This window comes from Neomonachus schauinslandi, chromosome 5 (genome assembly GCF_002201575.2).
Source record: "Neomonachus schauinslandi chromosome 5, ASM220157v2, whole genome shotgun sequence".
In the NCBI taxonomy this organism is placed as follows: Eukaryota; Metazoa; Chordata; class Mammalia; order Carnivora; family Phocidae; genus Neomonachus; species Neomonachus schauinslandi.
Window position 1 is genome coordinate 46,287,566 of NC_058407.1, and position 16,041 is coordinate 46,303,606.

At 39.3% G+C, this 16,041-nt stretch overlaps 1 protein-coding gene across 1 annotated transcript in view; it reads right to left on the reverse strand.

The window, feature by feature from the left end:
* Positions 1-6,564: 6,564 nt before the first annotated feature.
* The window catches only part of KCNMB4 (potassium calcium-activated channel subfamily M regulatory beta subunit 4), a 59,518-nt gene continuing 50,041 nt past the window's right edge, over positions 6,565-16,041 (reverse strand). The window contains exon 3 of the mRNA XM_021678593.1: positions 6,565-7,092. Coding sequence (XP_021534268.1) covers positions 6,924-7,092 — 169 coding nt within the window. The 3' untranslated portion in view covers positions 6,565-6,923. The remainder of the gene's footprint in view (positions 7,093-16,041) is intronic.

Consider the following 16,041-nt stretch of genomic DNA (forward strand, 5'->3'; position numbering starts at 1 on the left):
GAAAGAAAGAAAGAAAGAAAGAAAGAAAGAAAGAAAGAAAGAAAGAAGGAAAAAATAGGAGGGCACCTCATTAAATTACTTGAAGCATAAATGGTAAGGCATACTGTTGACTCCCAGGAAAGCTCAAGCAGGTTTAACTATCTCAATCTAACATAAGGAACTACTAAAGAAAGCATAGCACAGATGTAGGAGTCTAGAACATGTAACCCCCCAATAAAATAGTATTTGGATTACTGTCACAGGGAAGTAAGGAATGGCTATTTTATTTATGACCCTGAAGTCCTGAGCAAATCTAATCTTCTTCACCCACTGAGTTTCTTGACAAGGAAATTCTACCAGTTTACGTATAATTTTTAGTCCATAGGAGTCTGGAACTTCATGAAGACCTTCAATTTGGGTTTGATTTAGACACAGGGATACCAGTAAGTTAGTTTCCAAATTAGCTTTCACTTGAGTCTGAATAGAGGAGTGCTTGGGAATCTCAAGGAAGAGATCTTCAGAGGAACACTTAATCCTGCAGACCTTTTTGCATAATAGATTTTTCCAATTAAATTAGCAGGTTAGTGATACAAAGATAAAGGAATGGTCCTCGGTTAAAGTCTAAGGATAAAAGTTATGGGCTGGGACATAGAGACTGCCCAGGATTATTCGAGCTCCCACCTCTGGAGAAGTTTGTTGACCCTGAGGGAGAGGTGATATAATAACACCAGGGCTTAAGGTTGGTACTGAAGTATCCACTACCAAAAAAAATTTGCAAAGCTCTTGTTTAACATTTAAACTTCAACCTGTGAATTCAAGAGTAAACAGCTGACTACATGGCTCAACCTCCGAGTACCTTTGTTGTTCATTCACTGTATTTTTTTCCGTCTGCTTTTTCACTAGCACAACTGTTTTCCAATACCTTTTCTGCTAACAACATCTACAGGCATCTTTCTCCAGAATTTCTCTCCCGTGATGCTTTTAGTAGTTTTATCTACTAACGACATTAGTTTATTCTCATTCTTAGGTCTCTAAGGCTTTATCAAAAATTTCCCTGGGGTATTAAAGATCTGGTAATGAGACTACTCCCAATTTTGGTCTTTGTTTGTATGTTAACACCCCTATTTCTGCCTTAAGGGGATTCACAGAAAGTGAGAAAAGAACAAGAGTCACCTACGCCTCACTGTCTACTCTTGAAAGCTACCTCCAGCTACTGGCAAGTCTATTCCTGAAGTGTCCAGTGACTTCTTTTGGAAGCCTCTTCATGTCAGCCAAAAAATGCAGAAATTGGACTTTGCTGACTTTTTATTTTAAAGTGCCTATCAAATGAATCATTGGGTTCTTATCAAAAGTTTCCTACCGTAATTCTGTTGGACTCCTGCTTCTTAAGTTTATTCCATGTAACGCTCTAACCCATGCACTTTCTAACTGGCAATACTTCACCAAGAATAATTTAGAATTACAGCAAAGCCACTTCCTGATTCCTGACTCTCAGAAATAGTATGAGAGAATAAATGTTTGCAGTTAGTAAGTGTTAGTTGGAGGTGATTATTGTCATTATGGACAAAGAAAAATCAATAAGCTATGTTTCTCATCTCAAAAAGTGGGGAGGTAAGGAAGAACCAGCGAGTAATAGCCATACAATACATGATAAAATCTTACAATACATGCTGAATTCTTGGAATAATAGTTATGTACAAACTGGGATCACAGAGGGGGAAGTGATTAATTTTGCCGGTAAGGATGCAGGGAGGAGGTTGGGCCTTGAAGGTAGGGTAGAATCTCCCAAGACAGGAAAGGATATAAGAAACAACATGGGAACATTCATTCATTCCTTTATCCATTATCTATTATCCATTATCCATCCAATAAATATTTATTTAGCACCTTATTGTGTCGGGCACCGTGACAGGGATGAAAAAAATCCCACCATCATTCTACCTTCATGGAGCTTATCATCTAATGGCAGAGATAATAGACAAGAAGCAAATACATATATAAGTATAAGCAGCAATAAGTACTACAAAGGAAGAAAGCAGGATAAAGAGGAAGAAGATGACAAGAGAAACCTACTTACATAGGATGGCTAGGGAAGGCTTCTAGGAAGAGTCAGTATTTAAGCTCAGCACTAATGGATAAGAAGAAACAGATATGCAATTAGGGTGAGAAGAGAAGTCCAAGCCACGGCACAGGACTGCATACATACGGACCCTGAGAAGAGTACATACAGTGCATCTGGACTGTAGGGCATGGGATGTGAATGTTGAGCTATTAGGAAGAGGGTTTTATATGGTTTGATATATTTCAGTTAATTTTTCAAAAGGATCAATTATGTGAGCCGGTAAATGATTCCCTATCCGTGTTATCTGATAATATTTTGTCCCATTCCTTCTTCTGCCATTGCACTGTCTGCCCATCACTGAGCTTGAGACAAAGACCTGAGAAGGCATCAGAGCTCTTGCAACGTATATTCAGAGCGTGGAACAGGTAAGAACAGGTGGTAATAGATGTGGGAATCACCAGATGAGACCATTTAGAGAAAGGCAATGTAAATTATCTCCCCATCATAACAAAAATTGAAAGGCAATGTAAAGTATCTCCCCATCATAACAAAAATTGGCATTGTGGCCAGACAGTTGGTAGCGAGAAAACAGAGACTGCAGGATGGAAAACTAGAGACCTTTGTTATGCTCTGACCAAACATGAGGCAAAATGGTCACTCGCAACTCAGAAGGCAGACCCATAGCAATGGGGAGAACGATTAGGAAAAAGCAGTGATGAGGGGCATTGGCAGCTTCTCGCTGGGTTTTTTTGTTTTTTGTTTTTGTTTTTTTTTTAGTAAAGTACCATGGAAAATAGTGGAGTGAGACAAGAAGAACTAGTTTATGAGGAGGGTAACACAGTTTTGTTATAGGATTTGTGCCTACATCCTGCAGCCCACTGCTTCTGTACCCCAAGCAGCAGGAAATTATCATGCAGAACCTTTCTCAAGAGTCTCCATCGAGTAATGTTGGCCAGGCAATGGGAGTAGCTCAACAGAAAAGATCAGATAAGGGGCGCTGCATTCCCACCTAAACTCATTCCAGAAGGCTTCAAGGTGCCTGCCATTACATTGAGGATTGGAGGTACAACCAGAGACTAAGTAAGATGCTGTTGGCTTAAGAACTATAACAAGAGTAGACTTTGGGGGTGCACAGGGGGCTCAGTCGTTAAGCGTCTGCCTTCGGCTCAGGTCATGATCCCAGGGTCCTGGGATCGAGCCCCGCATCGGGCTCCCTGCTCCGCGGGAAGCCTGCTTCTCCCTCTCCCACTCGCCCTGCTTGTGTTCCCTCTCTCGCTGTCTCTGTCAAATAAATAAATAAAATCTTTAAAAAAAAAAGAGTAGACTTTGAGCTGTCGTTACTTTCACATGAACCAACTGGAAGCAAATAGAATAGAAACCTACCATATTTCTGATGAAATTTTATCACTTATGTTGTGGGCACCCCTCAGATGGACTCCCTAAGCCCAAATTTGGTTCGGATGTCAAGACTAATAACCACACACACATCAAGAGGGTATGAAAAGGTTTATTATTCATATCTTTCTGGGGAGAGCAGGGCAGTCCCCATGCAGGTCCAAAAATGAATTGACTGGTTTGGCATTTATTGTTCTTAGGGTGTGAGGCTAGAGAAAGGGTTCCTGCTTTCAGGCCAGGCTTGTGTGGTCTGAACTTCTCACTGGGCCAAAGAAGGAGGCCTCCAGCCTTTCTAATCAGCTTGCCCAGATGTAGAACATAGGGGGAAGGGGGCATAGGGAAGCATGAAAGCTGTCAGCAAACATAAAAAATGGAGTCAACCTCTTTATCACAGCCAAGTAAATTATAATCCTGGTCTATTAAAGCCTACGTTTATTCAATCCCTAAGAAAATCTAGGTCTACAAGTATGCACCAGCAGGCAGGAGCCTGGAAAAGCTGTGATAAACCCCAAAAGTTACAGATGTGGTTATGAGTTTGACAAGCAAGAATTTCCTAGAGGTTGAACCAGAGACCACAGAGGACAATGGACAAGCTTCTCCAAGATAGCAGATTCAAGGTTTAACCAAGGACCTTATTTCCTGCTGGGGCAAAGGATCTTTGTAAGCCCTGCTCAGATTTTTATCATGGCATGGGGCATTGGCAGCTAACCATCATTCCTATCCTTTAGTAGTCTTGGGCACCTAGGTGGGTCAGTCATTTAAGCGTCTGCTTCGGCTCAGGTCATGATCCCAGGGTCCTGGGATCAAGCCCCACGTCGGGCTCCCTGCTCAACCAACTGAGCCACCCAGGCGCCCCTGGGCTCCCTGCTCATCCGGGAGTCTCCTTCTCCTTCTGCCCCTCCCCTTGGTTGTAGGCGCTCTCTCTCTCAAATAAATAAACAAATAAATAAATAAATAAAATCTTTAGTAGTCTTTCTTCCCCTTTCCTTTTAGAAATAGAACGCTTCCCCTGGAGTTTTAGTGACATATGTCCATCTAGCTCAAGAGAACATGTCCACGCCTTCCTTGAAGCTAGGTATAGCCATGTAGTAAGAACTCACGAATAACTGTGAGCAAAAGTGATGGGTGAAATTTCCTTAAAAAAGAAACAGCTTGTTCCCAACTTCCTCTCTTTTCCAGGCTGCAAAGTGGGTGTGATTCTTTGAGCCAGTTTTGACCATGGAATGAACACCAGCCTTGATAATAAAAGAATAGCAAGATAGATGAATCCTGGGGCCCTCCGTTACCATCTGAAACAGAGCTGCCTGACCTGCCCTGGACTTCTCTGCTATCTCCGGACTGCTAAGTGAGGAAGAAAGAACTTCTTCGACGAGCCATCATAGTTTGGGGTCTCTGCGATAGCAGCTTCGACCATTTCCTCATTTATACAAAAAAGTGAATTAAAGTATTAAGAAGTTAAGCTTCTTTACCTTTTTATGATCTTAAAAATGGCCTTTCCTTGCTCCTCTGGATTTTAGCTTTAACGACAAGTATAAAGAGCCTCAAATTTAACTAGCTATAAGCAAGCAAGCAAGCTACAGGTGACCTCATGAATTCAGCGTGTTTCTCCTCTTTTCCAAAAATCAACCTACAGAATATAGTCATGTATACTCCTTGAGTCTAAAGAGAGGCCTTCATTAACATAAACCTATGAGTGTCAAACTGATACAGGAAAACTCAGATCAATATACATCAATTTCCCTTTTTTCCAACACATCACATATATCCTTGCACTATTTTTATCTACTTTCTGTAATTAATTAATCAGAGCTTATTGGATTTAAGATACAATGGCTAGAGTCGACTTCCTCTCCCAGTACGTGGTGCAAAGATGATGATATTCTCAGGTTCCCATTTTTGAGCAACTGTGCTTCCGAATGGCTCACGGTGTTGCTAAGACAACAGGGACGCTGCAAGAGAAAGCCCGCATTGAAGTCAAAGCACCCAAGCTGCCTGAAAGGATGTCATGGACAGCGTGCTCAAGGCCTTTTTCATAGTGAAACTTGTTAGCACTGAATTGGAAAAAAAGGATCATACTCATCCAACACCCTTCCATAGGAGACTAGGGCTCTCTCAGTGACTCGTATTCTAAAATTAAGAAAACAGCAGGATGCGAACTAAAAGTTGGGAGATTATCATCCCGCTTATGTCTCTTTCTTAGAACTCTGAGCAAGTACTGTCCTTGAGTTGCCTTTATTCAAATAGAAGCATGTTTGAAGACTAAGAGAAAGAAAGCAAAAAGAAATCAGATTGTCAGTCGTTCCTTCACTAAAAACGTACATCTCATCTAAACAGAGGTTTGATTCTACCTGGTAAAGACCTGGGTAAGTGTGATATTCATGGAGACCTGTGACTGATATTTGGAATTTGAGTTTATGAACAGATGCACAGCAGTACGGTCTCCTCCATAAACTTCTGAGAAAGGCACAGGAAGCTCAGCGGTGGCAGTGATGTGCGCTGGGGGGTATCTCCAGGTCTGTCCAAGCGAACTGACCTACTGCAGCAACGTTCTTGTTTTAACACTGACAACATCAAGGCAAGAACAAAGAAAATAAAAACAAAATACTTGAACTGATTTTGAACATTTTTTTCTGGCCTAAAAGAAGAAAGGAACAAAAACAGCAGCTGGAAAGTGTCCTTCACATCATGTACATTCTACTGCGCAGAGAAAAACCCGTCAAACATAACATAACATGGACACGGGAATAAAGGAGCACAAAGCTCTCAGAGCTAGGACAGATCTGGTTCAGAATCACTTCCCTCTCTTAAGAAATAATCTGGTGACAAATAATAGAGAGGCAAAGGCAAGTGTTGGAGGATATGTTTTTCCAATCTTTGAGATCCCTTGATGAAGAGTCACAGCAATGACTGAAGACTGAGTTAACAGTGTACTTTTCATTTTTCAAGCAGAAGTCAAAAGGTAGTCTTTAACAATGGAAAGTGGGGATCATATTGTGAGGTCAAGACTTGTGCAGGGGTCCTTATCTCTAAGTACAAGTTTAATCTAGCAGAATCAAATGAAACCCACGAGACCCTTTTTTAAAACCCTGGTGTTCTAAGCATAAAAAAGGAAATAGAAAAAAAAAAAACACGGACCACTCTATTTTAATATTTTTAAGTAGCATAAATCATAATGGTTTGTATACTACACTGTACAATTATATACTGTTACTTTCCAAAGAAAATTGACTTCTTATAGGGTTTTCTGAAATGGTTACTCCATAAGGTTAAGAGCTTGACCCCTTAGCCATCGCTACGACACATGGCATACAATCTGTGAGGTTCCGAGTCTTCCAGTTGTGCCTGTTTCTGCTGCCATTGAGGCAGGAACCTCTAGGAGACCTCGCATAGCCCCTTCCATCTCCTGTGCCAGGAAATGGGCTCTGCAGGGAGATGTGTGCCGTTGGGTGCAGCTTCTGTGCTTTGCTTTCCACGAGCCTTCTCCCCTTTAAGAGAACTTGCGCTTCTTCATGGCTTCTGCTTTGACTGCCAGGCTCTTGGCACAGATGGTCAGGACCACAATGAGAACGCCCACCACAAATGTCACCAGGGGCCAGAGGAAGCAATGCAGGAGGACAATCTCATCATGCGTGCGATGCAGGAGCACATCGTCTGGTCTGCAAGACAGTGGAGAACAGGAAAGAAAGAAAGAGGGGTCAACTGCCTTGGCATGGCATAACTGCAACGTGGAGCCCAACTTGCTTTCTAGCCCAAAGGGGATAATCATCACTGAAAGTGAAGACCTTGCTCTGGTTATAAATACTGTATTTTGAGGTTCAAATCATGACAAAAAGTCATGAATCAAGCAATGGGTGCAAATTCACATGTTATTTATAAGATAATTTACATGTTGTGAAATGTCAAAAGTGTAGCAATCTTTTACATTATTATTTTCCTCCATTCTAAGTTGTTGAACATATTCCATTTTCTCACTCACTCTTTAATGTCTGCTGGTCAAGTGGCATGAATCAGTTACTCGTGGGCTGATAGTCTCAAACCCAAACCAGACCTTAGTATTTAGGTGGAACCCAAATGAGCTTAATTCACTAAAGTAGTCAGTTTAAGTCACTGTTTGAATTTAATCAGAAAGATCTATGGTGTAGCCTTCATGTCAATTCAGCTCCATTATGTGAAAGTTTTTATTAATGAACAGACAAATGAATGATTAGATTTAATGCATTTTTTCCTATGCTTCTGGGGGGAGGATTAGCCCTCATTTTAAACCACTGACCACTTTCTTGATAAATTTTGCAAAGTCTTAGCAATATATTTCTATCTTATCAATGCAGAGCTCTATTTTCAATTCCAGCACTGGTCTCATTCTCAAGAAGTGAAGATGAGATGCGTTCCCCAAGCCATGATCTCTCATCTTGGGCCATTAGAGAGAGAGCCTGGGAATTCAGCCTTCATACAAGAGGTTTACATTTTGCAAGATATTTCCATTTCATCCCCAGGAAGGTTTGTTCTATTATACTAGAGTGGCAGTGCTTCCTCCAGGCAAGTAAGAAGATGATGTAGAATAATTAGTCCAATTGCCCTCGAGAACATCAGAAGCTTTAGAATACAAGGGCAGTGCATTTAACAAAGAAATGCATTCCCGAGCAGGTCTCACTATTCATCACTGTCATAATGCAAGACTTATTCTTCCAGAAGACTGACAAAGAACGTTGGGTATTTCTCTTCTACCTATAATGCAGCCATCATGCGAACTAACAAAAACAGTTTTGCAGATTAGCTTTGAAATGACAAAATCCTTGCCTTTGTGTGTGCATCATTTCAGATTTTGCACATATTTTATTGATATTTTATTTCATATTATTTCAATTAAAATTTGTAAAATGAATGCAGAGCTATTGCAACAATTAAGCAAAAAGCATTCCAGCTTGCAGAAGTTAGTCTTTTTTCTGAATTCCTGTAGCAACACATTGTCTTCAAGACTTGTGCTATCATTTGTGATATATATTAATGCGGTATCATTTTCTCCTGTAAGGTCCTTGATTTTGTCACTGCCTATTATTCTATACATAGATGATGCTAAATAACCACTTGCTCTTGATGATGGGAAACTGTCTCTATTGCAGCATGTTATCCACGCAAAATTTCAAGAAACTTCAAGCCTTGATTTTAAGAAAGTAGAGCCTCTGGGTGTTACATGCAAACAATGAATCATGGAACACTACATCAAAAACTAATGATGTAATGTATGGTGACTAACATAACATAATAAAATAAAATTAAAAAAAAAAAGAAAGTACAGGCCTAGGTCCAAATATAGTCAGGGCACAATACAGCTGAAGTCGTATTTTACAGTCTTTGAAATCCCAACCTCCAGCACTGCCACAGTTCTTTCTCCAGCTAGGAGAACTCACAACCGTCAGCCTCTACCCAAGTGTGCAAAGGAAAGTAAAAGCTTTCTTGGTTTCAGATCTCACATTTAGGTCTTTAATCCATTTTGAGTTTATTTTTGTGTATGGTGTAAGAAACTGGTCCAGTTTCATTCTTTTGCATGTAGTGTCCAGGTTTCCCAGCACCATTTAGTGAAGAGACTTTTTCTCATTGTATATTCTTACCTCCTTTGTCATAGATTAATTGACCATATAATCATGGGCTTATTTCTGGGTTCTCTATTCTCTTCCATTGACCTGCATGTCTATTTTTGTGCCAGTACCATACTGTTTTGATTGGTATAGCTTTGTAGTATAGTACATCTTGAAATCTGGAATTGTGATACTTTCAGCTTTATTCTAGATTTCTCAAGACTGCTTTGACTACGTCAAAATAAAAAGCTTTTGTAAAGTGAAGGAAGCCATCAACAAATCAAAAAAGCAAAATACTGAATGGGAGAAGATATTTTCAAATGGCATATCCAATAGGGGATTAATATCCAAAACATATAAAGAACTTATACAACTCAACACCTAAATAAATAAATAAATAAATAACCTATTTAAAAAATGGGCAGAAGATCCAAACAGACATTTTTCTAAAAAAAGAAATATACATGGCCAACAGACACATGAACAGATGCTCAATGTTACTAATCAACAGGGAAATGCAATGAAAACCACAGTGAGATATCACCTTACGCCTGTCAGAATAGCTAAAATCAAAGACAAGGAATAACAAGCATTGGCAACGATGTGGAGAAAAAGGAACCCTTGTTCACTGTTGGTAGGAATGTAAATTGGTGCAGCCATTGCGGAAAATAGTATGGAGGTTACTCAAAAAATTAAAAATAGAAATATCATATGATCCAATATGTGTATTTACCCAATGAAAAAGAAAACACTAATTCAAAAAGATATATACACCTCTATGTTTACTGCAGCATTATTTATAATAGCCAAGATATGGAAGCAACCTAAGTGTCCATCAATAGACAAATGGATAAGGAAGATATGGTATAGATATATACTGTTATACAGCCATAAAAAATATGAGATCTTACCACTTGCAACAACGTGGATGGGTTTTATGCTAAGTGAAATAAGAGAGACAAAGACAAATACTATACGATTTCACTTATATGTGGAATCTATAAAACAAAACAAAAGCGTAAACAAAAAGCAAAATCAGGCCTATAAACACAGAAAACAAACTGATGCTTGCCAGAGGGGAAGGGTGGGGGAGGATGAGCAAAATGGGGAAAGGGGAGTAGGAGGAACAGTCTTCCAGTTAGGGAATGAATAGGGCACGGGAATGAACGGCACAGCACAGGGAATATGGTCAATGGTATTGTAATAGCACTCTGGGGACAGACGGGAGCCACACTTGTGGGGAGCAGAGCATCATGTATAGAGTGTTGAATCACTATGCTGTACACCTGAAACTAATTTAACAGCGTGTGTCAGCTATATTCAAATAAAAAATTTTTAAAAACGGTAGTATTACTGATTTTTTTTTAAAAGTTGTCTTGGGATGGCCTTCCTCCCTCCCTTCCTTCCAACCCTCCCCTCTTCTCCCCTTCTTTCTTAAGGGTGAGGGTGCACAATAATGTGAATGTACTTAATACCACAGAACTGGACACTTACAAATGGTTAAAATGGTAAAAAAAAAAAGGGGGGGGACAACTTCTATTTTTAACACTATTTTAATTAATTTGCATGTAATTTCCATAAATGTTTTGAAGTTAATTTTCTAGTAAAAGGCTTCAGTGAGTATCCTCTTTTGTGTTCCTTCTCTAGTGTTGATATTGAATCCTGTACCACAGTATCATACAATTGAGTCAGGAAAATAGCCATGGATGAGGGCGGTTGGAACCAGTACACATATTCTCTGAAACATTTAATTAAAAAAGGAAAGAAGAAGTGAAAATGACTGAAAATGCTGGACCCAGGTATTTGTTTTATTTAGAAACTTCTTGGCATTCCACCTGCTTTAAGAGCCCTTGAGGCAAAATTTTATTTTAATATTTCAAATGACAAAACATGATTCACTTGAGATAGCTATGTTGAATTTGCAATAGCTTCAAAAGCATTTTTTGAGGCAGAAATATTATATAAAAATGTTCACATTTCTTTCAAAATAATTAATGTCCGTTTCCAATTCATACAGTTCTAAGATGCCCCACTGTATCCTTCAACGGGAAGGAAGGGTAGCAGAATATGCCCCTTTGGATAAGGATTATTTTGAGCTGAAGGCAACTGAGAAGAAGCAGATATAAGAAAGCTCTTTGGGGCGCCTGGGCGGCTCAGTCAGTTAAGCGGCTGACTCTTGCTTTGGGCTCAGGTCATGATCTCAGGGTCCTAAAATAGAGCCCTGCATTGGGCTCCATGCTCAGCGGGAGTCTGCTTGTCACCCTCTCTCTGCCCCTCCCCCCACTGGCACTCTCTCTCAAATAAATAAATTTTTTAAAAAAGGAAGAAAAGCTCTCTGCCCTCCTATTTGCCTAAAAGTGGGACATAAATTTTTTAAGGTGTCCCTCTTCCTCTCTCTTTCAGGAAGGACAAAAGTTAATCATTGGAGACAATTCTGGACCTTTATCAGTCCAGAAATGGCATGAGATAAACTATATAACAAACTTTCCTAACTAGCCCTTACCTTCAGTTATTTCCCACCATATGTTTACCTTCCTACAATTTGCTGCCCTAGAAACTCAAAGTCCTTTTCCTTTGTCTTGTCATTTCTCTAGAAATGTATTGCTTTTCCTTAAAGATGCTTTGTAAGCTCAGTTCTAACCACCTCTCTGAGTTTCGCATCACTGAGAGCTTCCACACAGACACAAGATGCACTTGCTAATAAACGTCTCTGTTTTTCTCCTGTTAATCTCTCTTGTCAGTCTAATTTACAGAGCCCCAGCCCATGAATTAGCCCAGCCTAGGAAGGTTTTTCCTCCCCTATAGGATTTCTCTGCACAGGAATGCTTCAGTTCATTGTTCAGTTAATAGGATTTACTGAGATTATCTCTAAATTGATCCTTGTGACACAAAGTCTGGTTCATTCAAATTGGGACTTTAGTGTCTTAATTTAAAGCACTCCCCTACCTCAGTTTCCTCCAATTTGATCAGGCAGCTCTGTGTTTAGAATTCACTTTTCCATAATTCTATAATGGTAGGACTAAAGGGGAACTTCAAAAAAAAAAAAATCACTATTTTCAGCGTGCTTGGATGGCTCAGTTGGTTAAGCATCTGACTCTTGATTTCAGCTCAGGTCTTGATCTCAGGGACATGAGATCAAGCCCTGTGTTGGGCTCCACACTGAGCATGAAGGCTGCTGAAGATTCTCTCTCCCTCTCCCTTTGCCCCTCCCCTCCCCACTCTCTAAAAAAAATTACTATTTTCAGTATTTGGCAAACTGGATAAATGGCCTGATGAGATCTGAATATGATGTAGTGTAATCAGGATGGTGATGAGGATGTAGGCAATATACAAAAAAGAGGGTGATTACTCTATATCTGAGGACTTCAAAAAAGTAAGCAAGGGATTTATTTTGGGATATGTAGAAACACTAATGGAAAGCACTTTTAAATCCTGAGAGGGGGTGGGTACAAGAGTCATAGAACAAGAGAAAGTGCTACGAGTACCCTTAGAAATACTTTCCTAAGGGTTGGCCCTACCCTGAGTCGAGCCTTGAAAGTATATTATAGGTATATTATTAAATAGGTAGCATTTATTAAGTCCTTACTACCCTCCAGGTGCTCTGGTAGGGCATTTAATCTCACTTGATCCTTAAAAGAACCCTATGATGGAAAGATTTTTAATTGCCATTTTACAATCAAAGAAATACGAGTTTACTCAAGATTACACAACATAAAATAGTAACACAGTGTCTCGAAACCCTATTTATACGACTTTTAAACCTGTACTATTTGCCCCCTCGGCCAGCTTTTCTCAAATCTGAACCACCTCTGGTGTTTGCTGAAATGCAACTTCCTGAATTTCAAGTCCTGGTTGATTGCATCAGAATATGAGGTTGTGGGATCCAGACATCTGCATTTTTGAGAAGCTCCTGGGTGATTCCAATACATAATCAAGTTTAAGAAGCACTGTGTAAAGCTCTAATAGTTAAAAAAAAATTAGAGTGAAACATAAAAAGCTACTTAGCTGGCTATTTCTGAAACTGTCTAAGTCTGATGTCCAGGTTATTTTCTTGGCCTCCACATACTTTTGGGCAGCAGGTGCAGTGCATGAAGGTGTCCTGGGATAAGACAGGAGGAGAGAAGGACACCTAATTGTACCAGATAAAAAAAGATAAAGATTTGGTGTATATCATCCTAAATATAAAAAATACATTCCCTTTGACTTTGTCTCACCAAATGAGATTTCTTCCATCTCTCAATACCTGTTCTGTTGGCTGACAGGGAGAGAAAATGGTGACCTCTTTTTTTAAAGGGCTGGAAAATTTTTTAAACTTACCTCAAAGTTCATGTAAAAATCTGAACTGCATAATAAATTACTGGCATCCCGTGATGGTAACTGTACCAATGAAGAGAAAAGATGACCTACTTCCAAGTACTTTCTCCATGAGATCCTATAGAAAGTAGAAATCTTTTTTTTTTAAGATTTATTTATTTTAGAGAGAGAGAGCACGCACGCAAGAGTGTGTGCATGAGTGGGGGGAGGGGCAAAGGGGGAGGAAGAGAAGCAGACTCCCCACTGAGCATGGAGCCCCACGCAGGGCTGGATCTCACAACCCTGAGACCATGGCCTGAGCCAAAATCAAGAGTCAGCCACTCAACCGGTTGAGCCACCCATGCGCCCCAAAAGTAGAAATCTTTTTAGATTTATTATCACAAGAACTTTTTGCTTATCTGAGCAGAGAACTTTCCTTTTCATATATGCTGCTAGAAAGTTCAAATTTTGGCTTGCCATAACAAGATTATGCAACTTTTTTGTGCCAGCCAGACCCCTCATGCTTTGTCTTATTTTCTGCATGTTTTTAATTTATCTTGCTAAATTCTATTAATCTTTAGAGCACTCCTTAAACCCTTCTTAGAGTAGGTACATATCAATTACCTACTTTTACATATCAGGTATTCAATAAACCTTGGAAACTTTTTTAGCTGTCAGCTTTATCCATACCTCTATGAGAAAGAATATACTACATCATTACAGGACTTTGCACATGTGTATTTTGTGGAAATCTTAAAGTCTACAAATGCTTCATCATATCTCAATCATAACACAGTTCTGCAGGCATAACGTCAGTCCAACATGCCAGGCCTTTGGTAGAGCAGCATAGTCAAATGACATTTAAAAATGTAATGATTTCATCCTCCAAATCTTTTGAATAGGTCCTCTCTATTCCTGCCCTAAACCTTTTTTTATTATTTATAACATGACCTACTTTTAAAAAGAATCTTAAATAGATAACAATAAAAACAAAAGACTTAAGTAAAATAAAACTCTTGAACTGACAGTAAAGAGTAAATACAGTGTAATTAGGATGAGGAAAAAAAAAAAATAAAAGTCCAAGACTAAGAAGAGCTCCTGCCTTAAGCATAAGTGGAACTTACCTCTGAGCGTCCCAGTGCCCAAGGGAGAAAGGACAGATATGAGTTACACAGCTGCCATTATATAAAAAAGAGAAGCATGCCAATTCATCAGAACAAACTTTTTGCTAGGGCTATACTTAATAAATGAGATGGTGTGTACTTTTACATAAAGTAATTTGTGTAACACATTTGAAAGGCTAAGAGCAGCTTTACAAAGCTGGCTAATGAAATCATGTGAGGAGTTTTTATAATATTAATTCCAAAGTCTCAGATCTACTGAATCAGACTGAGGTGGGTTTTTTTTTTAAGATTTTAAAGATTTTTAAGATGAGAGAGAAAAAACAAGTGGGGGTGGGTGAGGGGGGAGGAGCAGAGGTAAAGGGACAAGCTGACTCCCCGCTGAGCGAGGAGCCCGACCTGGAGCTGGACTCCAGGACCCTGAGATCATGACCTGCGCCCAAATCAAAAGTCGGCTGCTTAACCAACTGAGCCACCGAGGTGCCCCCAGACTGAGGTTTTAAACAGCTTTCCAGGTGATGCCAATAATTACTCACATCTGGGAATTACTGACCTTAATGCTTCTTAAAATATCAAGTGTCTCAGCTTGGATTTTAACAATAAGTGAAGAGCCAATCGTTCAAGACTGAAATCACTGACAAGCATTCTATGTTACTCATTGAAAGGAGAGTCTATGGTCAGGTTAGATTCCCGACACAGAAGTGACAAAATGATATTTTATAATGAAAACCAAAAACCTGACATGTATTCATTCCCAGATAATTTTGTCTACTTGGAGCCAGGTTTCAGACAGCCTGTGAAGGTTTTCTCTGAAGTATCAAATGTATCAACAGATATTTAATTGAAGTACCACACGTAAGATGAGACTATGTCATAGAAGGTTTTCAGGCAGGAACTGCTGAGCACTGACTTCTAAACTAGGAAAACTTTGATGTGGGTATCATTAAATGTTTTAATTTTTAGCAAGACTCTGTGCTACGCGCTTTCTAGAAGGGGACTGAATTATGACTTGATCTATTGATTGATGATTTTTTAAAAGATTTCAAAAGATTTTTTTTTTCTACCAAAAGACATTGAAGATTAGCTATTAAAAACACTGAATTTGGTTTTGGCATAAAGCTGTCCTTATTGAGAGTAATTAGCCAATGTATTTAGTTGCTGTTTGAAGCACTTTTAAAACCCTGGCAAGAGAAAAGTATGCTTGTCTTCTTGTATGACCAAAGGAAGGCACTCGAACAGCTAATTTGAAAGCTGTATCCAGTTATGCTATAAATTACAGTGGGAATACAGAGATCAGAACATAGAGATCCTTTGCAGTATTCTTTGTGATGATTTGTTCTATCATGAGACCATTTTTGCCCACTCAATTTTCGCAATGATATTGTGATAAGGGCTTTTAAAAGCTTGCAAAGTATTCTATCAACACCATAACTTTGCCTCAAGATGGTTCCCGACTATGGGTGAAAGGCTGCTTACAGATCTATAAATGTTATACCCTTACATTTTCTTAACTATTTTCTCCAATTAGGTGAACTTAAGAGTCGTAATATTTAATTGTATAAGAGTTGTTCCTCAAGCTTGCCTATTCTTCCTGGAGGAAATTAAATCAAGGCTC